At 51.3% G+C, this 27372-nt stretch overlaps 1 protein-coding gene across 1 annotated transcript; it reads left to right on the forward strand.

The window, feature by feature from the left end:
• Positions 1-2038: 2038 nt before the first annotated feature.
• Positions 2039-27305, forward strand: LOC145340585 (transcription factor AP-4-like; the record flags this gene model as incomplete). The annotated part of the gene is made up of 3 exons (XM_080185052.1): positions 2039-2301; positions 11601-11766; positions 27162-27305. Coding segments are annotated over exons 1-3 (405 nt in total), but the record flags the coding sequence as incomplete, so codon positions are not given.
• Positions 27306-27372: the final 67 nt, after the last annotated feature.

Here is a 27372-nt window from a genome sequence, read left to right on the forward strand (position 1 = left end):
CACTGTGGAGGAAACCGGAGCACCCGGAGGAAACCCACACAGACATGGGGAGAACATGCAGACTCCGCACACAGGCAGTGACCCAAGCCAGGAATCGAACCTGCGTCCCTGCCGCTGTGAGACAGCAGTGCCAACCACTGTGCTACCGTGCCACCCTGTGTAAGGTATATTCTTTATGCATGATATGCTTAGCCTGTGTAGTTTACAAGAAACAATACTTTTCACTGTATCCCAATACAGTGGGGGTAGTATGGCGGCACAGTGGTTAGCACTGCTGCCTCACAGCACCAGGGACCCGGGTATGATTCCTGATTTGGGTCACTGTCTGTGTGGAGTTTGCACATTCTCCCCGTGTCTGCATGGGTTCCCTCTGGGTGCTCCGGTTTCATCCCACACTCCAAAGATGTGCGGGTTAGGGGGATTGGCCGTGCTAAATTGTCCCTTAGTGACAGGGGGGCTACCTAAGGTAAACATGTGGAGTTACGCGAATAGGGGCTAGGTGGGATTGTGGTCAGTGCAGACTCGATGGGCCGAATGGCCTCCTTCTGCACTGTAGGGATTCTATGACGTGGAGATGCCGGCGTTGGACTGCGGTAAACACAGTAAGAAGTCTCACAACACCAGGTTAAAGTCCATCAGGTTTATTTGGTAGTAAACACCACTAGCTTTTGGAATACTGCTCCTTCATCAGGTGAGTGACACAAACAGGGTATATAAAGACACAAACTTAATTTACAGAATGATTGAAGTGTGAGTCTTTACAGCTAATCAAGTCTTAAAGGTACAGACAAGGTGAGTGGTGAGAGCATTAAGCACAGGTTAAAGAGATGTGTGTTGTCTCCAGACACGATAGCCAAGTTCCTTACACATGAGGACGGCCTCAACCGGGACCTTGGGTTCATGTCGCACTATCTGTAACCTCCCACGACTTACCTACACTTGCAAAATCTCACTAACTTTCCTGTTTGGAAACAATACACATCTTTTTAACATGGTTAAAACTCTCTCCACTCACAGTCTGTACCTTTAAGACTTGATTAGCTGTAAAGACTCGTACTCCAACCATTATTCATGTAAATTGACTTTGTGTCTTTATATGCTGTGTTTGTGATCAGAATTCCCACCCACCTGCTGAAGGAACAGCCAGTTCTGAAAGCTAGTGGTGAGCGTTAAGCACAGGTTAAAGAGATGTGAATCGTCTCCAGACAGGACAGTTAGTGAAATTTTGCAAACGCAGGCAAGTCGTGGGGGTTACAGATAGTGCAACATGAACCCAAGGTCCCGGTTGAGGCCGTCCTCATGTGTACAGAACTTGGCTATCGTGTCTGGAGACAACACACATCTCTTTAACCTGCGCTTAATGCTCCTTCCACTCACATTGTCTGTACCTTTAAGACTTGATTAGCTGTAAAGACTCACATTTCAATCATTATTCTGTAAATTAAGTTTGTGTCTTTATATACCCTGTTTGTGATCAGAACATCATGCGTGCAGAATGTGGCTATCCTGTCTGGAGATAACACAAATCTCTTTAATCTGTGCTTAATCCTCTCTCCACTCATGTTGTCTGTACCTTGATTAGCTGTAAAGACTCAAATTCCAATCATGATTCATGTCAATTGAGTTTGTATCTTTATATGCCCTGTTTGTGATCAGAACATCATATGTGCAGAACTTGGCTATCCTGTCTGGAGATAACACACATCTCTTTAACCTTTGCTTAATGCTCCTTCCACTCATTGTCTGTACCTTGATTAGCTGTAAAGACTCAAATTCCAATCATTATTCATGTCAATTGAGATTGTGTCTGTATATACCCTGTTTGTGAACAGAACTCCCCACTTACCTGAAGAAGGAGCAGCCAGTTCTGAAAGCTAAGTGGCTTTTGCCACCAAATAAACCTGTTGGACTTTAAGCTGGTGTTGTGGGACTTCTCACTGGGATTTTACGGATGACATGTGACAATAACAAATCAAGCCTTGGAAAGTCGGCGGGCACTAAGACCCACCGTGTGCCACCCAGGGAGCAAGCTGTGCGGATGCAGAAAGCGGTGCTGCGGCTCCAGCTGACCACGAGGTTCCAGCTGTTTCCCGCCATTGCTGAATGTTTTTACTACAACTTGTGTTTGTGTCAAAACAGGCCAGGTTTCCCCCCCCTTACCCCAGCTACACCGTCCCTTCTTTAGAGGGAGGGGGCGGGTGGGGGAATGCAAGCGAAGGAACCGATGGCTTATTATCCCAGCCAGAAGACGCTGCAGGAATTCCGCAAAGCGGAGAAGGAAGTGATTGGAGGCTTGTGCAGGTTGGTATCCAGTTTGTTTATTTCCAGAAACAAGGTAACACTGGGGTAGCAACAACAACAACAACAAGGGGGGGTATTTAAATACCCTGCACCACGTGGGACAGACAGGGTTAATACCACCCTCCCACACACAGATAAAGAAAGCTCCTGTTTAAAAGTGGGGATGAAATTGGAGTTAAATCTCCTTTGCAGAGAGAGAGAGAGGGGGGAGGAGCACGTGGGAGCGCGGATCACCCAACGTTCCATTTTGGAATCCCCGCAGATTGTATCCGAACTTTGCAACATTCCACAATGTATCAACGTTCCAAAGGGCCCCACGTGGAGGGAATCCCCCTCCCTCTGGGCGGCAAACCCCCTTTTTTTACCCACTAAATCCCCCCTCCTCCTCCTCTCCCCTGCAGATAATGGCCGCCCCTCAATCTCTCTCTCTATTTTGTTTTGCCATGTGGATCCTCCCACTTTTTTTAAAAAAAGTTGTTTCTTCCCACATGACTTTTTTTTACACAATTCTCAAAATGAAATCTTATTTCTTCCCCCCCCCTCCTTATTTGTGGAGATTCCCCTCTTTTTGTAGCTTTTTTAAAAAATTTTGGTTGCAAGCCTCTTTTTTGTTGTAGAAATTGTGTATGCGCGCTATAGCAATTGTGTGTTGTGGGGGAGTGTGAGTGTTTTGTAGAATTGTGTATTTTGTAGGGGGGGAGTGTGAGTTTGTTGGAGGAATTGTGTATTTTGTAGGGAGAGTGTGAGTGTGTGTTTTGTAGGAATTGTGTATTTTGTAGGGAGAGTGTGAGTGTGTGTTTTGTAGGAATTGTGTATTTTGTAGGGGGAGTGAGTGTGTGTGTTGGAGGAATTGTGTATTTTGTAGGGAGAGTGTGAGTGTGTGTTTTGTAGGAATTGTGTATTTTGTAGGGGGAGTGAGTGTGTGTGTTGGAGGAATTGTGTATTTTGTAGGGGGAGTGAGTGTGTGTTGTAGGAATTGCGACTGTATGTGTGTGCGTTGTTGAAAATGCTTGTAAAGCCCCGCCAGGAAAAGGAAGCATTTTAAACCGTGGCATTTAACATTTAAAAAAAATAGCCGTTTTATTTGATTTGCCTTGTCTTTCCTTTGCTGGCCCGTGTCCCCTCTATTTGCAAATGCGGTCGATGTTTGGGCCCGGATTCGAGGGAAATATACTGTGGAATTTGTGTGTGTTGGGGGGGAAGTTTGCAAAACTGTTTTTTTAAAAGAAGAAATAGATTTCTCGCCTGTTTCCCTCCCTCTCTCCCCAGTTCAATCCGACAATCCCAGCGCCGCTGTTTGCGACTCACCGCGCATTCAGACACAGCAACATAACACACACACTTTTATAATGAAACAGATTTGATTGTTAAACCTCTCCAAATCAACATTGCATTTTTATTTTGATGGTGTGGGGGAGAGCTGTGAAATGTTAGGACTGCAAACACTTAAAGATGCACAATTTCCACAAAAAACCCTTTCAATAATTTCCATTTTAAAACAAAAACTTTCAATAATTTCTGGAAATGAAATTGACCACTTCTGGATAAACTGAAGAAACTGGTACCTCCCCCCCCCACCCCACCCCACCCCACCAAACGCATCTTTTGAAGCGAATATTTTAATGCATTTATTTAATTCTGGGTGAGAGCTTTCGAGGAGGGGAGGGGAAAAAAGAGTTGTCATTTATTTGAGACGAGACAAACCCTTTCTTCAACAATCAGGATGTGGAGATGCCGGCGTTGGACTGGGGTAAACACAGTCAGAAAAGTTCTCTCAAACACCAGGTTTCTTACTTTAATAATCCAGTGACACTTGGAATGTAATCCCGTGTTTGTAACAGACTGGGAGGCTCTGGGACTGGTTGTAGGTTCTGCAGGAAGGAGCTGGTGGGGGGGGGGGGAGGGAGGAGGATGTTGTGGATTTTATGAATGAGCCTGAAATTGACACAGGCTGTTGGGTGAATGCGATTGGCTGTGGTCTGGTTGTGATGGGCAGCATTCCGAGGAGGGCGTGAACTCTGGGTGCCTCCAGCCTCCTCCTCCTCCTCCTGCTGGCAACTGGTGCCTGTCTCAGAGACTCCACCACCTCAAGCAGAACAGGGACCCCTGTGAACAGGAAGCCCCCCCCCACACTTTTTTTTTAAATCCCTGCTGTACTGCACTGCATTCTTAGTGTACAGTTGTTGTGGGTGGGCACAGTGGGTTAGCACTGCTGCCTGGCTTACTTAAACTTACTTAGTAAAAACCTCACTTGCTGTACTGCCTGGAGACAATACACATCTCTTCAACCTGTGATCAGTGCTCCTTCCACTCACACGGTCGGCCACTTTAGTTAGGACTTGGACGGCGGGTTAGCTGTTTTAAAAAAAACCATCAGCCTCATTGGAGTACAGTGTTAGCAAGTGTGGGGTTATCCACTTTGGCAGGAATAATAGTAGGAGGGATCACTATTTAAAGGGCGAAAAGCTGCAGCAGGCGACGGTGCAGAGGGACCTGGGGGTCCTTGTGCACGAGTCGCAAAAACCCAGTCTGCAGGTGCAGCAGGTGGTCAGGAAGGCAAATGGGATGCTGACCTTTATAGCGAGGGGGATAGAATATAAAAGCAGGGAGGTCTTGCTGCAGCTGTATAGGGCACTGGTGAGGCCACAGCTGGAGTACTGTGTGCAGTTTTGGTCGCCGCACTTGCGCAAGGATATTTTGGCCTTGGAGGGAGTACAGAGGAGGTTCACTAGGCTGATACCGGAGATGAGGGGGTTAAACTATGAAGAGAGACTGAATAGACTGGGTCTGTACTCGCTGGAGTTTAGAAGGATGAGGGGGGATCTTATAGAGACGTATAAGATAATGAAAGGGATGGATAGGGTAAAGGTAGAGAGATTCTTCCCGCTCAGAAAGGACAACAAGACTAGAGGACACAGCCTCAAGATAAGGGGGGTGCAGTTTAGATCAGAGTTGAGGAGGAACTTCTTCACTCAAAGGGTGGTGAATCTCTGGAATTCTCTGCCCATTGAAGTGGTGGAGGCTACCTTGCTGAATATATTTAAGTCACGGGTAGATAGGTTTCTGATAGACAAGGGAATTAAGGGTTATGGGGAGAAAGCAGGAAAGTGGAACTGATCCACTTCAGATCAGCCATGATCTTATTGAATGGGGGGGCAGGCTCGAGGGGCTAGATGGCCTACTCCTGCTCCTATTTCTTATGCCTCGCAGCACCAGGGGAGCTGGGTTCAGTTCCTGGTTTGGGTGACCGTCACATTTGATTTTATTATTGTCACACATATTGGTATACAGCGAAAAGTATCCTTGTGCGCTATACGGACAGAGCAGAGCAGACCAGAGAGAAAGAATCATTCGGCCCACTGAGTCTGTACTGACAACAGTCCCACCCAGGCCCCAACCCCATGTATTTACACTGCTCATCCCCCTGACACCAATTTAGCACAGTCAGTCAACCTAACCCGCACATCTTTGGACTGTGGGAGGAAACCGGATCACCCGGAGGAAACCCACGCAGACACGGGGAGAACATGCAGACTCTGCGCAGTGATTCAAGTCTGGAATCAAACCCGGGTCCCTGGCGAGGCAGCAGTGTTAACCACTGTGCCCCCCCCATTGAAAGAAGAGGGTTCAGAATGTAATGTTACAGTCATAGCTAGGATGTAGAGAAAGATCAGCTTAATATTAAGTAAGTCATAGAACATTCCAGCGCAGTACAGGCCCTTCGGCCCTCGATGTTGCACCGACCAGTGGAACCAATCTAATGACCCTCTAACCTAAACTATTCCAATGTTATCCATATGCCTATCCACTGACCATTTGAACGCCCTTAAAGTTGGCGAGTCCACAACTGCTGCAGGCAGGGCATTCCACGCCCTTACTACCCTCTGAGTAAAGAACCTACCTCTGACATCCGTCCTATAATTACCACCCCTCAATTTAAAGCTATGTCCCCTCATGTTAGCCATCACCATCCGAGGAAAAAGGCTCTCACTATCCACCCTATCTAACCCCTTGATCATCTTGTATGCCTCAATTAGGTCACCTCTTAACCTTCTTCTCTGTAACGAAAACAACCTCAAGTCCCTCAGCCTTTCCTCATAAGACCTTCCCACCATACCAGGCAACATCCTGGTAAACCTCCTCTGCACCCTTTCCAATGCCTCCACATCTAGTCCATCCAAAAGTTGATGGCAGCAGGGAAGAAGCTGTTCTTGAGTCGGTTGGTATGCATTTTCAGACTCTTTATCTTTCTGCTGATGGAAGAAGGTGGAAGAGGGAATGTCTGGGGTGTGTGGGATCCTTGATAATGCCGGCTGCTTTGCCAAGGCAGCGGGAAGTGTAGACAGAGTCAGTGGATGGGAGGCTGGTTTGTGTGATGGACTGGGCTACATTCACAACCCGTTGTAATTTGTTTGGAGTCTGCACATTCCCCCAGTGTCTGCGTGGGTTTCCTCTGGGTGCTCCAGTTTCCTCCCACAACCTAAAGATGTGTGGGTTAGGTGGATTGGCCATGGGAAAATGTGTGGGGTTACAGGGATAGGGTGGGGGTGTGGGCCTGGATAAGGTGCTTTTTCAGAGTCAGTGCTGAGTCGATGGGCCGAATTGCCTTCATCTGCTGTGTGTGTTAGCTGGTCGCACGCTCACCCCACCAGAAAAACCAAGGCTGATTCTCCAGTGCAGTACTGAGGGAGTGCAGCACTGTCAGAAGTAATGTTTGTGTCACGTAAGCATCAGGCCACGGGCATCTCCAACAATCTAACCATCACCCCATGTCATTACCATTAGGGAATCCCCCCGCTATTAACAACCTGGGGGTTACCATTGACCAGAAACCGAACTGGACCCAGCCGTATAGATACAGTGGCTCCCAGAGCAGGTCAGAGGCTGGGAATCCTGCGGAGAGTAACTCACCTCCTGACTCCCCCCAGAGCCTGTCCACCATCTACAAGGACACAAGTCAGGAGTGTTTTGGGATATTCCCCATTTGCCTGGATGGGAGCAGCTCCAACAACACTCGAGAAGCCCCACACCATCCAGGATAAAGCAGCCCCGCTCAATTGGCCCCCCCCCCATCCTCAAACATTCACCCCCTCCACCACCGACACTCAGTAGCAGCAGTGTGTACCATCTACAAGATGCACTGCAGCAACTCACCAAAGATGCTTAGACAGCACCTTCCAAACCCACGATTGTTACCATCTAGAAGGACAAGGGCAGTAGAGACGTGGGAATGTGGGTGGCACGGTGGCACAGTGGGTTAGCACTGCTGTTTCACAGCTCCAGGGTCCTGGGTTCGATTCCCGGCTCGGGTCACTGCCTGTACCTTCTCCCCGTGTCTGCGTGGGTTTCCTCCGGGCGCTCCGGTTTCCTCCCACAGTCTGAAAGAGGTGCAGGTTAGGGTGCATTGGCCGTGCTAAATTGCCCCTTAGTGCCCCGGGATGCAAAGATTAGCTGGGGAAATATGTGGAGTTACAGGAGTAGGGCCTGGGTGGGATTGGGATTGCAGTCAGTACAGACTCGATGGGCTGAATGGCCTCCTTGTGCACTGCGGGGCTCCTGTGATTTCTATGGATTGTAAAAGCAGCCTTGATCTGATAGAACAGACTCGATGGGCTGAATGGCTTCCTCCTGTTCAGATGAGTGCAGTGCGATTGGTGGGGGTGCAGCCCTGGTCGGTAGAAGTGATTCCCGATGTTTGGGGGGGAGGGGGTGCTTTCAGTGGGAAGGAGATTTGACGAAATGCTGTTTTAAAACAAAAGAAACATGGAGAGGCTCGGGGGGGGGGGGGTGCTGCGATCGGGGGGCTGGTGGTTGCAGTGGTCTCTGGGTGACTTGGGGAAGCTGGGTGCTCTGGGACCTCCTGTGTGGGCCCTCTTGTTGCCAGCCCCGTGCCACCAGGGTCTGCTGGTAGCTGGTTTGCCCTGGGGTGGATCTGGTGTTTGCCGCTCGGGATTGGGGCTGTTGGCCGGTTTCCAGGAAGCAGAGTCGCGGTGTGAAGCCAGCTGTGTAACAGAGACAGCAGGGAGACTGCTCCCCGCTGGAAAACACCCATAACACAACTCCATTCACCTCTCTATGTCTCTCTCTCTCTCCCCCTCTGTGTGTGTCTGTGTCTCTCTCTCCCACTCTGTGTGTGTGTGTCTCTCTCTCTCCCCCTCTGTGTCTGTCTCTCTCTCCCACTCTGTGTGTGTCTCTCTCTCTCTCTCCCCCTCTGTGTCTCTCTCTCTCTCTCTCTCTCTCTCTCTCCCCCTCTGTGTGTGTCTGTGTCTCTCTCTCTCTCCCACTCTGTGTGTCTCTCTCTCTCCCCCCTCTGTGTGTGTCTGTGTCTCTCTCTCTCTCTCCCACTCTGTGTGTGTCTCTCTCTCCCTCCCCACCCCCGTGTCTCTCTCTCTCTCTCTCTCTCTCTCTCCCTCTCCCCACCCCCCGTCTCTCTCTCTCTCTCTCTCTCTCCCCACCCCCCTTCTCTCTCTCTCTTTCTCTCTCTCCTTTCTGCATCAAACCTGAAGGCGATAGCTCCCAGGGTGGTATCTCTGTGGTTGGTGGGATTGTGGTTTTGGGGGTTCTGGTGTGGTGGTGGTGGTGGTGGCGGGCGTGGGGGGGTCGATTTTGGGGGTCTGTCTCTCGTGGTGGTCTTGTGGGTGGTGATCTCAGGAGTGAGGGGATTGTGGCCTCTGGGATGTGTGGGAGTTGGCCGCAGGGTGGTGCGATTCTCGAGTTGGCGGGGGTGGGGGGGTGCAGGTTTTAGGAGTGGGGGGGGGGCGGTCCCTCTGGCGCTGATGAGATCTCGGATGTTGTGGGGGGGGGTGGGATTGTCTTGGCCAGGGTGGGGGAGTTCTGGGGTCAGGGGGTTTTGCTGAAATAGTTTTTGAAAAATCTTGGTGCCGATGCATTGTAGAAAACCAGATCTCAGCGATTACACCGTAATAATAGGGGTGGCACAGTGGGTTAGCACGGCTGCTTCACAGCTCCAGGGACCCAGGTTCGATTCCCGGCTCGGGTCACTGTCTGTGTGGAGTTTGCACATTCTCCCCGTGTCTGTGTGGGTTTCCTCCGGGTACTCTCGTTCCTTCCCGAAAGACGCACCGGTTAGGGTGCACTGGCCGTGCTAAATTCTCCCTCAGTGTAACCCGAACAGGCGCCGGAGTGTGGCATCACAGAATCCCTACAGTGCAGGAAGAGGCCATTCAGCCCATTGAGTCTGCAATCCCACCCATTCCCTGTCCCCATATCCCTACATATTGACCCGTTAATCCCTCTAACCTACACATCTCAGGACACTAAGGGGCAATTTCATTAGCACCTAACATCTTTGGACTGTGGGAGGAAACCCACGCAGACACGGGGAGAATGTGCAGACTCCACACAGACAGTGACCCGAGCCGGGGATCGAACTCTGGAGCTGTGAGGCAGCAGTGCTAACCACTGCTACCGTGCCACCCACGGTGTGACTAGGGGACTTTCACAGTAACTTCATTGCAGTGTTAATGTCAGCCTACTTGTGAGACTAATAAATAAACTCTAAACACAAAAGAATAAAAGTGATCTATCTCTTGTTCAAAACTATTTCATTTATATATAACCCCTCCGAGCCCACAGTGATAGATCTGTAACAATCTGTTTGACCTCCGTGTTCTAACACTCCTAGTTTACGTAGAATGTGCAGAGGTGGGACATACAACCCCCACCCCCTCCCCGCCCCAGTCCATGCTATACACACGAGCCACTGGCCTCCCCTCTCCATCAGACAGACGGTAGGATCTGATTTTGGTAAAGATCTGGATTTCTCCGCTTTCCGTCCTCGCTTCTGTTCATTCCTCTGGAGTCACAGAGATAGGATAGGGGTGAATGGCCTGGGTAAGGTATTCTGTCAGCGATAGTCAGTGCAGAATCGATGGGCCGAACGGCCGTCAGGGATCTGATGAAGCCACTTCTCTCCTTCCACACACTTTTTCTTTTTAAACGAGCTCTGACCAAATATCTGGTCACCTGCCCTAATGTTGGCCTCGGAGGCTTGGTGTGGAGTTTAGTCCGCTGCGCTGTGAGGCGGGGATGTTTGAAGGTGCTACGTGAATGCAAATCGGTGTTGTTATACGCTGGGCTAAACTGGGCCAGGCTGGGTGAAGGGCAGAAAGTTTGTGTTGGTGCAGAGTCGATGGGCTGAATGGACTGTGGTCAGTACAGACTCGATGGGCTGAATGGACTGTGGTCAGTACAGACTCGACGGGCTGAATGGCTTCCTGCGCTGTAGGGATTCTGTGAAAGCGATGAACTGTCACACTGATCTCCGGGACATTTTACGCAGGAAATCCCGGGGAGAGATCGGATTCAGTGTGATTGGGAAACGGAGGGAAAACTGGATCGAGACAAAACTAAAATACTGCGGCTGCAGAAATCCGAAACAAAATACTGGATAAAGTCTGTCAGTGTCTGGGGAGAGAGAAAGAGAGTTAATGTTTCCAGTCTAAATCTTCCTAAACAACCATATTAAAGATTTATTTATCAGTGTCACAAGTAGGCTTACATTAACACTGCAATGAAGTTACTGTGAGACTCCCCTAGTCGCCACACTCCTGTTTGGGTTACACTGAGGGAGAATTTATCACGGCCCAATCCACCCTAACCAGCACGTCTTTCAGACTGTGGGAGGAAACCGGAGCACCCGGAGGAAACCCACGCAGACACGGGGAGAATGTGCAGGCGGTGACCCGAGCCGGGAATCGAACCCGGCTCCCTGAGGCAGCGGTGCTAACCGCTGTGCCAATGTGGAATTAATATTTTTGGTGGTCCTTGACCGTGGAACAAAATGTTGGAATGTAAAGAGTTGTATAGGGGGAAAGTGGGTGGCGGAGGTCACCCAGGTTTCCAGCGTGGAAACAGGCCCTTCGGCCCAACTTGTCCATACTGCCCCTTCTGTTCTGGGGCAGAGGAGAAGGTCAGAGGTTGCCGCAAAGGAGATAGAGGCATCTTGACAGATACGTAAATGGGGTGGGGATAGAGGGATACGGACTGTGTAAAGGCAAATGGTTTTTAGCTTAGAAAAGGCATCGTGTGCTAGCACAGGCTTGGTGGGCCGAAGGGCCTGTTCCCCTCCAGCACAGGCTCGGTGGGCACTGAGTGACACTGGGTAGTTTCGGAGTGAGTGTGGGGGCGCGGGCTCGCTGGAAGGGTTGCCTGTGCCCAGGGCGAGAGTGGGCAGCGTGCTGGGGGTCAGGGGAGCGGAGGGAATAGCCAGCCGCACACAACAGGGGAGGCCGTTCAGCCCATCTGACTGCCTGCCTTGTCTGTGTTTCCGAACGCAGCCTCTCGAACATCCCGCTGACACCGGAGAGCCAGCGGGATCATGACCGGCGCATCCGCAGGGAAATCGCCAACAGCAACGAGAGACGGCGAATGCAGAGCATCAATGCCGGGTTCCAGTCACTCAAAGTGCTCCTGCCTCACACAGACGGGGAGAAACTCAGCAAGGTTCGTTCACCAGAGGGGATTCTTCTCCCTTCCTTCCTTCCTATTCATCCATTGTCCTGGCGCTGTAGCTCGGAGCCTCGCAAGCAAGAGGCTTTCCTGTTTTTATTGGAGCCAGTGTCCCACACATCGAACAACCTAACACCACAACCTGCTTCCAAATACTCATTCCATTAGAGTGCTTTTCTCTCTCTGAGAGTGGAGCTCTCTCTGTCCCAGAGAATTACTCGCTCTCTCTGTCCCAGAGAATTACTCGCGCTCTCTCTGTCCCAGAGAATTACTCGCGCTCTCTCTGTCCCAGAGAATTACTCGCTCTCTCTGTCCCAGAGAATTACTCGCTCTCTCTGTCCCAGAGAATTACTCGCTCTCTCTGTCCCAGAGAATTACTCGCTCTCTCTGTCCCAGAGAATTACTCGCTCTCTCTGTCCCAGAGAATTACTCGCTCTCTCTGTCCCAGAGAATTACTCGCTCTCTCTGTCCCAGAGAATTACTCGCTCTCTCTGTCCCAGAGAATTACTCGCTCTCTCTGTCCCAGAGAATTACTCGCGCTCTCTCTGTCCCAGAGAATTACTCGCTCTCTCTGTCCCAGAGAATTACTCTCGCTCTCTCTGTCCCAGAGAATTACTCTCGCTCTCTCTGTCCCAGAGAATTACTCGCGCTCTCTCTGTCCCAGAGAATTACTCGCGCTCTCTCTGTCCCAGAGAATTACTCGCTCTCTCTCTCCCAGAGAATTACTCGCGCTCTCTCTCTCTCCCAGAGAATTACTCGCGCTCTCTCTCTCTCCCAGAGAATTACTCGCGCTCTCTCTGTCCCAGAGAATTACTCGCTCTCTCTGTCCCAGAGAATTACTCTCTCTCTCTCTGTCCCAGAGAATTACTCTCGCTCTCTCTGTCCCAGAGAATTACTCTCGCTCTCTCTGTCCCAGAGAATTACTCTCGCTCTCTCTGTCCCAGAGAATTACTCTCGCTCTCTCTGTCCCAGAGAATTACTCTCGCTCTCTCTGTCCCAGAGAATTACTCTCGCTCTCTCTGTCCCAGAGAATTACTCTCGCTCTCTCTGTCCCAGAGAATTACTCTCGCTCTCTCTGTCCCAGAGAATTACTCTCGCTCTCTCTGTCCCAGAGAATTACTCTCGCTCTCTCTGTCCCAGAGAATTACTCTCGCTCTCTCTGTCCCAGAGAATTACTCTCGCTCTCTCTGTCCCAGAGAATTACTCTCGCTCTCTCTGTCCCAGAGAATTACTCTCGCTCTCTCTGTCCCAGAGAATTACTCTCGCTCTCTCTGTCCCAGAGAATTACTCTCGCTCTCTCTGTCCCAGAGAATTACTCTCGCTCTCTCTGTCCCAGAGAATTACTCTCGCTCTCTCTGTCCCAGAGAATTACTCTCGCTCTCTCTGTCCCAGAGAATTACTCTCGCTCTCTCTGTCCCAGAGAATTACTCTCGCTCTCTCTGTCCCAGAGAATTACTCTCGCTCTCTCTGTCCCAGAGAATTACTCTCGCTCTCTCTGTCCCAGAGAATTACTCTCGCTCTCTCTGTCCCAGAGAATTACTCTCGCTCTCTCTGTCCCAGAGAATTACTCTCGCTCTCTCTGTCCCAGAGAATTACTCTCGCTCTCTCTGTCCCAGAGAATTACTCTCGCTCTCTCTCTCCCAGAGAATTACTCTCGCTCTCTCTGTCCCAGAGAATTACTCTCGCTCTCTCTGTCCCAGAGAATTACTCTCGCTCTCTCTCTCCCAGAGAATTACTCTCGCTCTCTCTCTCCCAGAGAATTACTCTCGCTCTCTCTCTCCCAGAGAATTACTCTCGCTCTCTCTCTCCCAGAGAATTACTCTCGCTCTCTCTCTCCCAGAGAATTACTCTCGCTCTCTCTCTGTCCCAGAGAATTACTCTCGCTCTCTCTCTCTCTCCCAGAGAATTACTCGCTCTGTCTGTCCCAGAGAATTACTCTCGCTCTCTCTCTGTCCCAGAGAATTACTCGCTCTCTCTGTCCCAGAGAATTACTCGCTCTCTCTGTCCCAGAGAATTACTCGCTCTCTCTGTCCCAGAGAATTACTCTCGCTCTCTCTGTCCCAGAGAATTACTCGCGCTCTCTCTCTCTCCCAGAGAATTACTCGCTCCCTCTCTCTCCCAGAGAATTACTCGCGCTCTCTCTCCCAGAGAATTACTCGCTCTCTCTCTCTCTCCCAGAGAATTACTCGCTCTCTCTCTCCCAGAGAATTACTCGCTCTCTCTGTCCCAGAGAATTACTCGCTCTCTCTCTCCCAGAGAATTACTCGCTCTCTCTCTCCCAGAGAATTACTCGCTCTCTCTGTCCCAGAGAATTACTCGCGCTCTCTCTCCCAGAGAATTACTCGCGCTCTCTCTCCCAGAGAATTACTCGCGCTCTCTGTCCCAGAGAATTACTCGCTCTCTCTCTCTCTCCCAGAGAATTACTCGCGCTCTCTCTCTCTCCCAGAGAATTACTCGCGCTCTCTCTCTCTCTCCCAGAGAATTACTCGCGCTCTCTCTCTCTCCCCCGGAGAATTACTCGCGCTCTCTCTGTCCCAGAGAATTACTCGCTCTCTCTGTCCCAGAGAATTACTCGCTCTCTCTGTCCCAGAGAATTACTCGCTCTCTCTCTCCCAGAGAATTACTCGCTCTCTCTGTCCCAGAGAATTACTCGCTCTCTCTGTCCCAGAGAATTACTCGCTCTCTCTGTCCCAGAGAATTACTCGCTCTCTCTGTCCCAGAGAATTACTCGCTCTCTCTGTCCCAGAGAATTACTCGCTCTCTCTGTCCCAGAGAATTACTCGCTCTCTCTGTCCCAGAGAATTACTCGCTCTCTCTGTCCCAGAGAATTACTCGCTCTCTCTGTCCCAGAGAATTACTCGCTCTCTCTGTCCCAGAGAATTACTCGCTCTCTCTGTCCCAGAGAATTACTCGCTCTCTCTCTCCCAGAGAATTACTCGCGCTCTCTCTCTCCCAGAGAATTACTCGCGCTCTCTCTCTCCCAGAGAATTACTCGCGCTCTCTCTCTCCCAGAGAATTACTCGCGCTCTCTCTCTCTCTCCCAGAGAATTACTCGCGCTCTCTCTCTCTCCCAGAGAATTACTCGCTCTCTCTCTCCCAGAGAATTACTCGCTCTCTCTCTGTCCCAGAGAATTACTCGCTCTCTCTCTCCCAGAGAATTACTCGCTCTCTCTCTCCCAGAGAATTACTCGCTCTCTCTCTCCCAGAGAATTACTCGCTCTCTCTGTCCCAGAGAATTACTCGCTCTCTCTCTCTCTCTCCCAGAGAATTACTCGCTCTCTCTGTCCCAGAGAATTACTCGCTCTCTCTGTCCCAGAGAATTACTCGCTCTCTCTCTCTCTCTCCCAGAGAATTACTCGCTCTCTCTGTCCCAGAGAATTACTCGCTCTCTCTGTCCCAGAGAATTACTCGCTCTCTCTGTCCCAGAGAATTAATCGCGCTCTCTCTCCCAGAGAATTACTCGCTCTCTCTCTCCCAGAGAATTACTCGCTCTCTCTGTCCCAGAGAATTACTCGCTCTCTCTGTCCCAGAGAATTACTCGCTCTCTCTGTCCCAGAGAATTACTCGCTCTCTCTGTCCCAGAGAATTACTCGCGCTCTCTCTCTCTCCCAGAGAATTACTCGCGCTCTCTCTCACTCCCAGAGAATTACTCGCTCTCTCTCTCTCTCTCCCAGAGAATTACTCGCGCTCTCTCTCTCTCCCAGAGAATTACTCGCGCTCTCTCTCTCTCCCAGAGAATTACTCGCGCTCTCTCTCTCTCCCAGAGAATTACTCGCGCTCTCTCTCTCTCTCCCAGAGAATTACTCGCGCTCTCTCTCTCTCCCAGAGAATTACTCGCGCTCTCTCTCTCTCCCAGAGAATTACTCGCGCTCTCTCTCTCTCTCTCTCCCAGAGAATTACTCGCTCTCTCTCTCTCCCAGAGAATTACTCGCTCTCTCTCTCTCTCCCAGAGAATTACTCGCTCTCTCTCTCTCCCAGAGAATTACTCGCGCTCTCTCTCTCTCCCAGAGAATTACTCGCGCTCTCTCTCTCTCCCAGAGAATTACTCGCGCTCTCTCTCTCTCCCAGAGAATTACTCGCGCTCTCTCTCTCTCCCAGAGAATTACTCGCGCTCTCTCTCTCTCCCAGAGAATTACTCGCGCTCTCTCTCTCTCCCAGAGAATTACTCGCGCTCTCTCTCTCTCCCAGAGAATTACTCGCGCTCTCTCTCTCTCCCAGAGAATTACTCGCGCTCTCTCTCTCTCCCAGAGAATTACTCGCGCTCTCTCTCTCTCCCAGAGAATTACTCGCTCTCTCTCTCTCCCAGAGAATTACTCGCGCTCTCTCTCTCTCCCAGAGAATTACTCGCGCTCTCTCTCTCTCTCTCTCCCAGAGAATTACTCGCTCTCTCTCTCTCCCAGAGAATTACTCGCGCTCTCTCTCTCTCCCAGAGAATTACTCGCTCTCTCTCTCCCAGAGAATTACTCGCTCTCTCTCTCTCTCCCAGAGAATTACTCGCTCTCTCTCTCTCTCCCAGAGAATTACTCGCGCTCTCTCTCTCTCCCAGAGAATTACTCGCTCTCTCTCTCTCCCAGAGAATTACTCGCGCTCTCTCTCTCTCTCCCAGAGAATTACTCGCGCTCTCTCTCTCTCTCCCAGAGAATTACTCGCGCTCTCTCTCTCTGTCCCAGAGAATTACTCGCGCTCTCTCTCTCTCTGTCCCAGAGAATTACTCGCTCTCTCTGTCCCAGAGAATTACTCTCTCTCTCTCTCCCAGAGAATTACTCGCGCTCTCTCTCTCTCTGTCCCAGAGAATTACTCGCGCTCTCTCTCTCTCTCTCCCAGAGAATTACTCGCTCTCTCTGTCCCAGAGAATTACTTACTCTCGCTCACTCTCTCTCCCTTCCAGGGAATTACTCACACTCTCTCTCTCTCTCTCTCTGTGTCTCTCTCCCAGAGAATTACTCGCGCTCTCTCTCTCTCCCAGAGAATTACTCGCGCTCTCTCTCTCTCCCAGAGAATTACTCGCGCTCTCTCTCTCCCAGAGAATTACTCGCTCTCTCTCCCAGAGAATTACTCGCGCTCTCTCTCCCAGAGAATTACTCGCTCTCTCTGTCCCAGAGAATTACTCGCTCTCTCTGTCCCAGAGAATTACTCGCTCTCTCTCTCCCAGAGAATTACTCGCTCTCTCTGTCCCAGAGAATTACTCGCGCTCTCTCTCCCAGAGAATTACTCGCTCTCTCTGTCCCAGAGAATTACTCGCGCTCTCTCTCCCAGAGAATTACTCGCTCTCTCTCTCCCAGAGAATTACTCGCTCTCTCTGTCCCAGAGAATTACTCGCTCTCTCTCTCCCAGAGAATTACTCGCTCTCTCTGTCCCAGAGAATTACTCGCTCTCTCTGTCCCAGAGAATTACTCGCTCTCTCTGTCCCAGAGAATTACTCGCTCTCTCTGTCCCAGAGAATTACTCGCTCTCTCTCTCCCAGAGAATTACTCGCTCTCTCTGTCCCAGAGAATTACTCGCTCTCTCTGTCCCAGAGAATTACTCGCTCTCTCTGTCCCAGAGAATTACTCGCTCTCTCTGTCCCAGAGAATTACTCGCTCTCTCTGTCCCAGAGAATTACTCGCTCTCTCTGTCCCAGAGAATTACTCGCTCTCTCTGTCCCAGAGAATTACTCGCTCTCTCTGTCCCAGAGAATTACTCGCTCTCTCTGTCCCAGAGAATTACTCGCTCTCTCTGTCCCAGAGAATTACTCGCTCTCTCTGTCCCAGAGAATTACTCGCTCTCTCTGTCCCAGAGAATTACTCGCTCTCTCTGTCCCAGAGAATTACTCGCTCTCTCTGTCCCAGAGAATTACTCGCTCTCTCTGTCCCAGAGAATTACTCGCTCTCTCTGTCCCAGAGAATTACTCGCTCTCTCTGTCCCAGAGAATTACTCGCTCTCTCTGTCCCAGAGAATTACTCGCGCTCTCTGTCCCAGAGAATTACTCGCGCTCTCTCTCTCTCCCAGAGAATTACTCGCGCTCTCTCTCTCTCTCTCCCAGAGAATTACTCGCGCTCTCTCTCTCTCCCAGAGAATTACTCGCGCTCTCTCTCTGTCCCAGAGAATTACTCGCGCTCTCTCTCTCTCTCTCCCAGAGAATTACTCGCGCTCTCTCTCTCTCCCAGAGAATTACTCGCGCTCTCTCTCTCTCCCAGAGAATTACTCGCGCTCTCTCTCTCTCTCTCTCAGAGAATTACTCGCTCTCTCTCTCTCTCCCAGAGAATTACTCGCTCTCTCTCTCTCTCCCAGAGAATTACTCGCGCTCTCTCTCTCTCCCAGAGAATTACTCGCTCTCTCTCTCTCTCCCAGAGAATTACTCGCTCTCTCTCTCTCTCCCAGAGAATTACTCGCGCTCTCTCTCTCTCCCAGAGAATTACTCGCGCTCTCTCTCTCTCTCTCCCAGAGAATTACTCGCTCTCTCTCTCTCCCAGAGAATTACTCGCTCTCTCTCTCTCCCAGAGAATTACTCGCTCTCTCTCTCTCCCAGAGAATTACTCGCTCTCTCTCTCTCTCCCAGAGAATTACTCGCGCTCTCTCTCTCTCCCAGAGAATTACTCGTGCTCTCTCTCTCTCTCCCAGAGAATTACTCGCGCTCTCTCTCTCTCTCTCCCAGAGAATTACTCGTGCTCTCTCTCTCTCTCCCAGAGAATTACTCGCGCTCTCTCTCTCTCTCCCAGAGAATTACTCGCTCTCTCTCTCTCTCCCAGAGAATTACTCGCGCTCTCTCTCTCTCTCCCAGAGAATTACTCGCGCTCTCTCTCTCTCTCTCCCAGAGAATTACTCGCGCTCTCTCTCTCTCTCTCTCCCAGAGAATTACTCGCGCTCTCTCTCTCTCTCCCAGAGAATTACTCGCGCTCTCTCTCTCTCCCAGAGAATTACTCGCGCTCTCTCTCTGTCCCAGAGAATTACTCTCGCTCTCTCTCTCTCTCCCAGAGAATTACTCGCTCTCTCTCTCTCTCCCAGAGAATTACTCGCGCTCTCTCTCTCTCTCTCTCCCAGAGAATTACTCGTGCTCTCTCTCTCTCTCCCAGAGAATTACTCGCGCTCTCTCTCTCTCCCAGAGAATTACTCGCGCTCTCTCTCTCTCTCCCAGAGAATTACTCGCGCTCTCTCTCTCTCCCAGAGAATTACTCGCGCTCTCTCTCTCTCCCAGAGAATTACTCGCGCTCTCTCTCTCTCCCAGAGAATTACTCGCGCTCTCTCTGTCCCAGAGAATTACTCGCTCTCTCTGTCCCAGAGAATTACTCGCGCTCTCTCTCTCTCTCTCTCCCAGAGAATTACTCGCTCTCTCTCTCTCTCCCAGAGAATTACTCGCTCTCTCTCTCTCCCAGAGAATTACTCGCTCTCTCTCTCCCAGAGAATTACTCGCGCTCTCTCTCCCAGAGAATTACTCGCGCTCTCTCTCTCTCTCTCTCCCAGAGAATTACTCGCTCTCTCTCTCTCTCCCAGAGAATTACTCGCTCTCTCTCTCTCTCCCAGAGAATTACTCGCGCTCTCTCTCTCTCTCCCAGAGAATTACTCGCTCTCTCTCTCTCCCAGAGAATTACTCGCTCTCTCTCTCTCTCCCAGAGAATTACTCGCGCTCTCTCTCTCTCTCTCTCCCAGAGAATTACTCGTGCTCTCTCTCTCTCTCCCAGAGAATTACTCGCGCTCTCTCTCTGTCCCAGAGAATTACTCGCGCTCTCTCTCTCTCCCAGAGAATTACTCGCGCTCTCTCTCTCTCTCCCAGAGAATTACTCGCGCTCTCTCTCTGTCCCAGAGAATTACTCGCTCTCTCTCTCTCTCCCAGAGAATTACTCGCTCTCTCTCTCTCTCCCAGAGAATTACTCGCGCTCTCTCTCTCTCTCCCAGAGAATTACTCGCGCTCTCTCTCTCTCCCAGAGAATTACTCGCGCTCTCTCTGTCCCAGAGAATTACTCGCTCTCTCTGTCCCAGAGAATTACTCGCGCTCTCTCTCTCTCTCTCTCCCAGAGAATTACTCGCTCTCTCTCTCTCTCCCAGAGAATTACTCGCTCTCTCTCTCTCCCAGAGAATTACTCGCTCTCTCTCTCCCAGAGAATTACTCGCGCTCTCTCTCCCAGAGAATTACTCGCGCTCTCTCTCTCTCTCTCTCCCAGAGAATTACTCGCTCTCTCTCTCTCTCCCAGAGAATTACTCGCTCTCTCTCTCTCCCAGAGAATTACTCGCTCTCTCTCTCTCCCAGAGAATTACTCGCTCTCTCTCTCCCAGAGAATTACTCGCGCTCTCTCTCTCTCTCTCTCCCAGAGAATTACTCGCTCTCTCTCTCTCTCCCAGAGAATTACTCGCGCTCTCTCTCTCTCCCAGAGAATTACTCGCGCTCTCTCTCTCTCCCAGAGAATTACTCGCGCTCTCTCTCTCTCCCAGAGAATTACTCGCGCTCTCTCTCTCTCCCAGAGAATTACTCGCGCTCTCTCTCTCTCTCTCTCCCAGAGAATTACTCGCGCTCTCTCTCTCTCTCCCAGAGAATTACTCGCGCTCTCTCTCTCTCTCTCCCAGAGAATTACTCGCGCTCTCTCTCTCTCTCTCCCAGAGAATTACTCGCTCTCTCTCTCTGTCCCAGAGAATTACTCTCGCTCTCTCTCTCTCTCCCAGAGAATTACTCGCTCTCTCTCTCTGTCCCAGAGAATTACTCGCGCTCTCTCTCTGTCCCAGAGAATTACTCGCTCTCTCTCTCTGTCCCAGAGAATTACTCGCGCTCTCTCTCTCTCTCTCCCAGAGAATTACTCGCGCTCTCTCTCTCTCCCAGAGAATTACTCGTGCTCTCTCTCTCTGTCCCAGAGAATTACTCGCGCTCTCTCTCTCTCTCCCAGAGAATTACTCGCTCTCTCTCTCTCTCTCTCCCAGAGAATTACTCGCGCTCTCTCTCTCTCTCTCCCAGAGAATTACTCGCGCTCTCTCTCTCTCCCAGAGAATTACTCGCGCTCTCTCTCTCTCCCAGAGAATTACTCGCGCTCTCTCTCTCTCTCTCCCAGAGAATTACTCGCGCTCTCTCTCTCTCTGTCCCAGAGAATTACTCGCGCTCTCTCTCTCTCTCTCCCAGAGAATTACTCGCGCTCTCTCTCTCTCTCTCGCAGAGAATTACTCGCGCTCTCTCTCTCTCTCTCCCAGAGAATTACTCGCTCTCTCTCTCTGTCCCAGAGAATTACTCGCGCTCTCTCTCTCTCTCTCCCAGAGAATTACTCGCGCTCTCTCTCTCTCCCAGAGAATTACTCGCGCTCTCTCTCTCTCTCTCCCAGAGAATTACTCGCGCTCTCTCTCTCTCTCCCAGAGAATTACTCGCGCTCTCTCTCTCTCCCAGAGAATTACTCGCGCTCTCTCTCTCTCTCCCAGAGAATTACTCGCGCTCTCTCTCTCTCTCTCCCAGAGAATTACTCGCTCTCTCTCTCTGTCCCAGAGAATTACTCGCGCTCTCTCTCTCTCTCTCCCAGAGAATTACTCGCGCTCTCTCTCTCTCTCTCCCAGAGAATTACTCGCGCTCTCTCTCTCTCTCCCAGAGAATTACTCGCGCTCTCTCTCTCTCCCAGAGAATTACTCGCGCTCTCTCTCTCTCTCCCAGAGAATTACTCGCTCTCTCTCTCTCCCAGAGAATTACTCGCTCTCTCTCTCTCTCCCAGAGAATTACTCGCTCTCTCTCTCTCTCCCAGAGAATTACTCTCTCTCTCTCTCTCCCAGAGAATTACTCGCGCTCTCTCTCTCTCCCAGAGAATTACTCGCGCTCTCTCTCTCTCTCCCAGAGAATTACTCGCGCTCTCTCTCTCTCTGTCCCAGAGAATTACTCGCTCTCTCTCTCTCTCTCCCAGAGAATTACTCGCTCTCTCTCTCTCCCAGAGAATTACTCGCTCTCTCTCTCTCCCAGAGAATTACTCGCGCTCTCTCTCTCTCTCCCAGAGAATTACTCGCGCTCTCTCTCTCTCCCAGAGAATTACTCGCGCTCTCTCTCTCTCTCTCCCAGAGAATTACTCGCGCTCTCTCTCTCTCCCAGAGAATTACTCGCTCTCTCTCTCTGTCCCAGAGAATTACTCGCGCTCTCTCTCTCTCTCCCAGAGAATTACTCGCTCTCTCTCTCTCTCCCAGAGAATTACTCGCGCTCTCTCTGTCCCAGAGAATTACTCGCGCTCTCTCTCTCTCTCTCCCAGAGAATTACTCGCGCTCTCTCTCTCTCCCAGAGAATTACTCGCGCTCTCTCTCTCTCCCAGAGAATTACTCGCGCTCTCTCTCTCTCTCCCAGAGAATTACTCGCTCTCTCTCTCTGTCCCAGAGAATTACTCGCGCTCTCTCTCTCTCTCTCCCAGAGAATTACTCGCTCTCTCTCTCTCTCCCAGAGAATTACTCGCTCTCTCTCTCTCTCCCAGAGAATTACTCGCGTCTCTCTCTCTCTCTCCAGAGAATTACTCGCTCTCTCTCTCTCTCTCCCAGAGAATTACTCGCTCTCTCTCTCTCCCAGAGAATTACTCGCGCTCTCTCTCTCTCTCCCAGAGAATTACTCGCTCTCTCTCTCTCCCAGAGAATTACTCGCGCTCTCTCTCTCTCTCTCCCAGAGAATTACTCGCTCTCTCTCTCTCCCAGAGAATTACTCGCTCTCTCTCTCTCCCAGAGAATTACTCGCGCTCTCTCTCTCTCTCTCTCCCAGAGAATTACTCGCGCTCTCTCTCTCTCTCCCAGAGAATTACTCGCGCTCTCTCTCTCTCTCTCCAGAGAATTACTCGCTCTCTCTCTCTGTCCCAGAGAATTACTCGCGCTCTCTCTCTCTCTCTCCCAGAGAATTACTCGCTCTCTCTCTCTGTCCCAGAGAATTACTCGCGCTCTCTCTCTCTCTCCAGAGAATTACTCGCGCTCTCTCTCTCTCCCAGAGAATTACTCGCGCTCTCTCTCTCTCTCCCAGAGAATTACTCGCTCTCTCTCTCTCTGTCCCAGAGAATTACTCGCGCTCTCTCTCTCTGTCCCAGAGAATTACTCGCGCTCTCTCTCTCTCTCTCCAGAGAATTACTCGCGCTCTCTCTCTCTCCCAGAGAATTACTCGCGCTCTCTCTCTCCCAGAGAATTACTCGCTCTCTCTCTCTCTCTCTCTCCCAGAGAATTACTCGCGCTCTCTCTCTCTCTCTCTCCAGAGAATTACTCGCGCTCTCTCTCTCTCCCAGAGAATTACTCGCGCTCTCTCTCTCTCCCAGAGAATTACTCGCCTCTCTCTCTCTCCCAGAGAATTACTCGCTCTCTCTCTCCCAGAGAATTACTCGCGCTCTCTCTCTCTCCCAGAGAATTACTCGCGCTCTCTCTCTCTCCCAGAGAATTACTCGCTCTCTCTCTCCCAGAGAATTACTCGCTCTCTCTCTCTCTCCCAGAGAATTACTCGCGCTCTCTCTCTCTCCCAGAGAATTACTCGCGCTCTCTCTCTCTCCCAGAGAATTACTCGCTCTCTCTCTCTCTCCCAGAGAATTACTCGCGCTCTCTCTCTCTCTCCCAGAGAATTACTCGCTCTCTCTCTCTCTCCCAGAGAATTACTCGCGCTCTCTCTCTCTCCCAGAGAATTACTCGCGCTCTCTCTCTCTCCCAGAGAATTACTCTCTCTCTCTCTCTCTCTCCCAGAGAATTACTCGCGCTCTCTCTCTCTCTCCCAGAGAATTACTCGCGCTCTCTCTCTCTCCCAGAGAATTACTCGCGCTCTCTCTCTCTCCCAGAGAATTACTCGCGCTCTCTCTCTCTCCCAGAGAATTACTCGCGCTCTCTCTCTCTCCCAGAGAATTACTCGCGCTCTCTCTCTCTCCCAGAGAATTACTCGCTCTCTCTCTCTCTCCCAGAGAATTACTCGCGCTCTCTCTCTCTCCCAGAGAATTACTCGCGCTCTCTCTCTCTCTCCCAGAGAATTACTCGCGCTCTCTCTCTCTCCCAGAGAATTACTCGCGCTCTCTCTCTCTCCCAGAGAATTACTCGCTCTCTCTCTCTCCCAGAGAATTACTCGCGCTCTCTCTCTCCCAGAGAATTACTCGCGCTCTCTCTCTCTCCCAGAGAATTACTCACGCTCTCTCTCTCTGTCCCAGAGAATTACTCGCTCTCTCTCTCTCCCAGAGAATTACTCACGCTCTCTCTCTCTCTGTCCCAGAGAATTACTCGCGCTCTCTCTCTCTCCCAGAGAATTACTCGCGCTCTCTCTCTCCCCCAGAGAATTACTCGCGCTCTCTCTCTCTCCCAGAGAATTACTCGCTCTCTCTCTCTCTCCCAGAGAATTACTCGCTCTCTCTCTCTCCCAGAGAATTACTCGCGCTCTCTCTCTCTGTCCCAGAGAATTACTCGCTCTCTCTCTCTCCCAGAGAATTACTCGCTCTCTCTCTCTCTCTCCCAGAGAATTACTCGCGCTCTCTCTCTCTCCCAGAGAATTACTCGCGCTCTCTCTCTCTCCCAGAGAATTACTCGCTCTCTCTCTCTCCCAGAGAATTACTCGCGCTCTCTCTCTCTCCCAGAGAATTACTCGCGCTCTCTCTCTCTCTGTCCCAGAGAATTACTCGCGCTCCCTCTCTCTCCCAGAGAATTACTCGCGCTCTCTCTCTCTCCCCAGAGAATTACTCGCGCTCTCTCTCTCTCTCCCAGAGAATTACTCGCGCTCTCTCTCTCTCTCCCAGAGAATTACTCGCTCTCTCTCTCTCTCTCCCAGAGAATTACTCGCTCTCTCTCTCTCCCAGAGAATTACTCGCGCTCTCTCTCTCTCCCAGAGAATTACTCGCGCTCTCTCTCTCTCTCCCAGAGAATTACTCGCTCTCTCTCTCTCCCAGAGAATTACTCGCTCTCTCTCTCTCTCCCAGAGAATTACTCGCGCTCTCTCTCTCTGTCCCAGAGAATTACTCGCGCTCTCTCTCTCTCCCAGAGAATTACTCGCGCTCTCTCTCTCTCTCCCAGAGAATTACTCGCACTCTCTCTCTCTCTCCCAGAGAATTACTCGCTCTCTCTCTCTCTCCCAGAGAATTACTCGCTCTCTCTCTCTCTCCCAGAGAATTACTCGCGCTCTCTCTCTCTCCCAGAGAATTACTCGCTCTCTCTCTCTCTCCCAGAGAATTACTCGCTCTCTCTCTCTCTCCCAGAGAATTACTCGCGCTCTCTCTCTCTCTCCCAGAGAATTACTCGCTCTCTCTCTCTCTCCAGAGAATTACTCGCGCTCTCTCTCTCTCTCCCAGAGAATTACTCGCTCTCTCTCTCTCTCCCAGAGAATTACTCGCTCTCTCTCTCTCTCCCAGAGAATTACTCGCTCTCTCTCTCTCTCCCAGAGAATTACTCGCTCTCTCTCTCTCTCCCAGAGAATTACTCGCTCTCTCTCTCTCTCCCAGAGAATTACTCGCTCTCTCTCTCTCTCCCAGAGAATTACTCGCTCTCTCTCTCTCTCCCAGAGAATTACTCGCTCTCTCTCTCTCTCCCAGAGAATTACTCGCGCTCTCTCTCTGTCCCAGAGAATTACTCGCGCTCTTTTTCAGTAAATTTGTCTCTCTCCCTCCCAGCGAATTTCTCTCTTCCCCAGTGAATCACACAGTCTGTCTCTCTCTCTCTATCTCTCTCTCTGTGAATTTCTCGCTCTCTCCCTCAGTGATTTACTAACTCTCTCAGGGGGGCAGTTGAGAGTCACCCACATTGTTGTGGCTCTGGAGTCACATGTAGGCCAGACCGGGTAAGGATGGCAGATTTCCCTCCCTAAAGGACATTAGTGACCCGGATGCTGACAATCGACAATGGTTTCATGGTGACTTTTTAAATTTAATTCGGTTGCTGTGATGGGATTTGAACCCAGGTCCCCAGAGCGTTACTCAGAGTCTCTGGGTTACTAGTCCAGCGACAGTCCCACTGCGCCACCGCCATCCCGTGAGTGAGTCCCAGCTCACCGTCTCTCAGCTTCATCAGAGGGAGGACGCTCGCTGTTCCGTCACTGGACGAGGTGGGGGGGTGCGGGGGTGGTGGTTCTTGTATTTGCCACAGTTCCTGGATCCGTGTGACTGCCCAGTTTGGGCACCAGGCCCAGTTTCCCCGGTGCGATCGTTGGTGGCTGGGTCCCAAACTCCGAAACTGCCTCCCTTTTACAATCGCTGTGTAAAACCAACCTCTTTGATTGGGCTATTGCGCCCCCCCCCCCCCCCCGCCCACCCCCCATTCCTACCCTGGGCCCCCTCCTCCACCCCACCTCGGGTCCCACCCCACCCCACCCTGTGCCCGTCCCATCCCAGGCTTCCCCCCTGCCCTGGACTCACCCCCCTGTGTCCTGCCCAGGGCACCCCCGCCCCCACCTTGGGGCCCTCCTCTGTCCTGCCCCAGGCCCCCCTGTGCTCCCCCACCCCCCCCCCATGTCTGTACCTCTATTCCTCCTCCCAAAGTGTATAACCTCACACTTTTCCACAGTGTATTCCATCTGCCACTTCTTAGCCCACTCTCCTAACCTGTCCATGTCCTTCTGCAGCCCCCCCCCCCCTTCCTCAATACTACCTGTCCCTCTACGTATCTTTGTATCATCTGTAAACTTAGCAACAGTGCCTTCAGTTCCTTCCTCCAAATCATTAATGTTTATTGTCAAACGCTGCGGTCCCAGCACTGACCCCTGAGACACGCCACTAGTCACTGGCTGCCATCCTGAAAAAGACCCCTTTATCCCCACTCTGACCTCTCTCCATGCCAGTGGAGTTCTTAACAGTCTCTCATGTGGCACCTTGTCAAAGGCCTTCTGGAAATCTAAATAAATCACATCCACTGGTTCTCCTTTATCTACCTTCCTTGTTACCTCCTCAAAGATCTCTAACAGATTTGTCAGACGTGACCTCCCCGCGACAAAGCTGTGCTGACTCAGTCCTACTTTATCAAGTACTCTGCAATCTCATCTTTAATAACGGACTCTAAAATCTTGCCGATGACGGTCAGGTTAACCGGCCTATAATCTCCCGTCTGCTGCCCCCCTCCCTTCTTTAAACAGCCGTGTTACATTCACTACTTTCCAGTCCTCTGGCACCCTCCCTGCCCCCAGCGATTCCTGAAAGATCACCACCGATGCCTCCACAATTCCCTCAGCTCTCTCCATTCGAGCCCTGCGGTGCAGTCCATCTGGTCCAGGCGATTTATCCACCGTCAGACTTTCCCCCAGAACTTTCTCCTTAGTGATGGACTCCCCTGTGCCCGCCCCCCTCCCGGCTGTCCTGGAGCTCTGGCATCCCACTGCTGTCTTCCACCGTGAAGACTATTCAGTTCCTCTGCCCTTTCCTCAGGGTGTTCTGCCGGTCGCCGTGTTGGCGGTGCCATCCGAGTGAAGTTGTTGTTGTAGTGTGCAGTCGACGCTTCGGGGGAGGGGGTCAGTTAATTTTTTTGGGACCTAATTCTTCTCCCGGCAGGCGGCCATCCTGCAGCAGACGGCAGAGTATATCTTCACTCTGGAGGAGGATAAGACGCGGCTGATACAGCAGAACGCCCAGCTGAAGAGATTGGTTCAGGTGAGCGGGACCCCACCCTGCTGCATGCTGGGAGGTGCCGAGATCGTAAAGGGGGGGGGGGGGGCGTGACAGTAATGTGGGTGCAAGATTGGGGGCTGCCTGGGGGTGGGGG

This window comes from Carcharhinus amblyrhynchos, unplaced genomic scaffold (assembly GCF_965287045.1).
Source record: "Carcharhinus amblyrhynchos unplaced genomic scaffold, sCarAmb.v2.hapA chromosome_1171, whole genome shotgun sequence".
NCBI classification, from domain to species: Eukaryota; Metazoa; Chordata; class Chondrichthyes; order Carcharhiniformes; family Carcharhinidae; genus Carcharhinus; species Carcharhinus amblyrhynchos.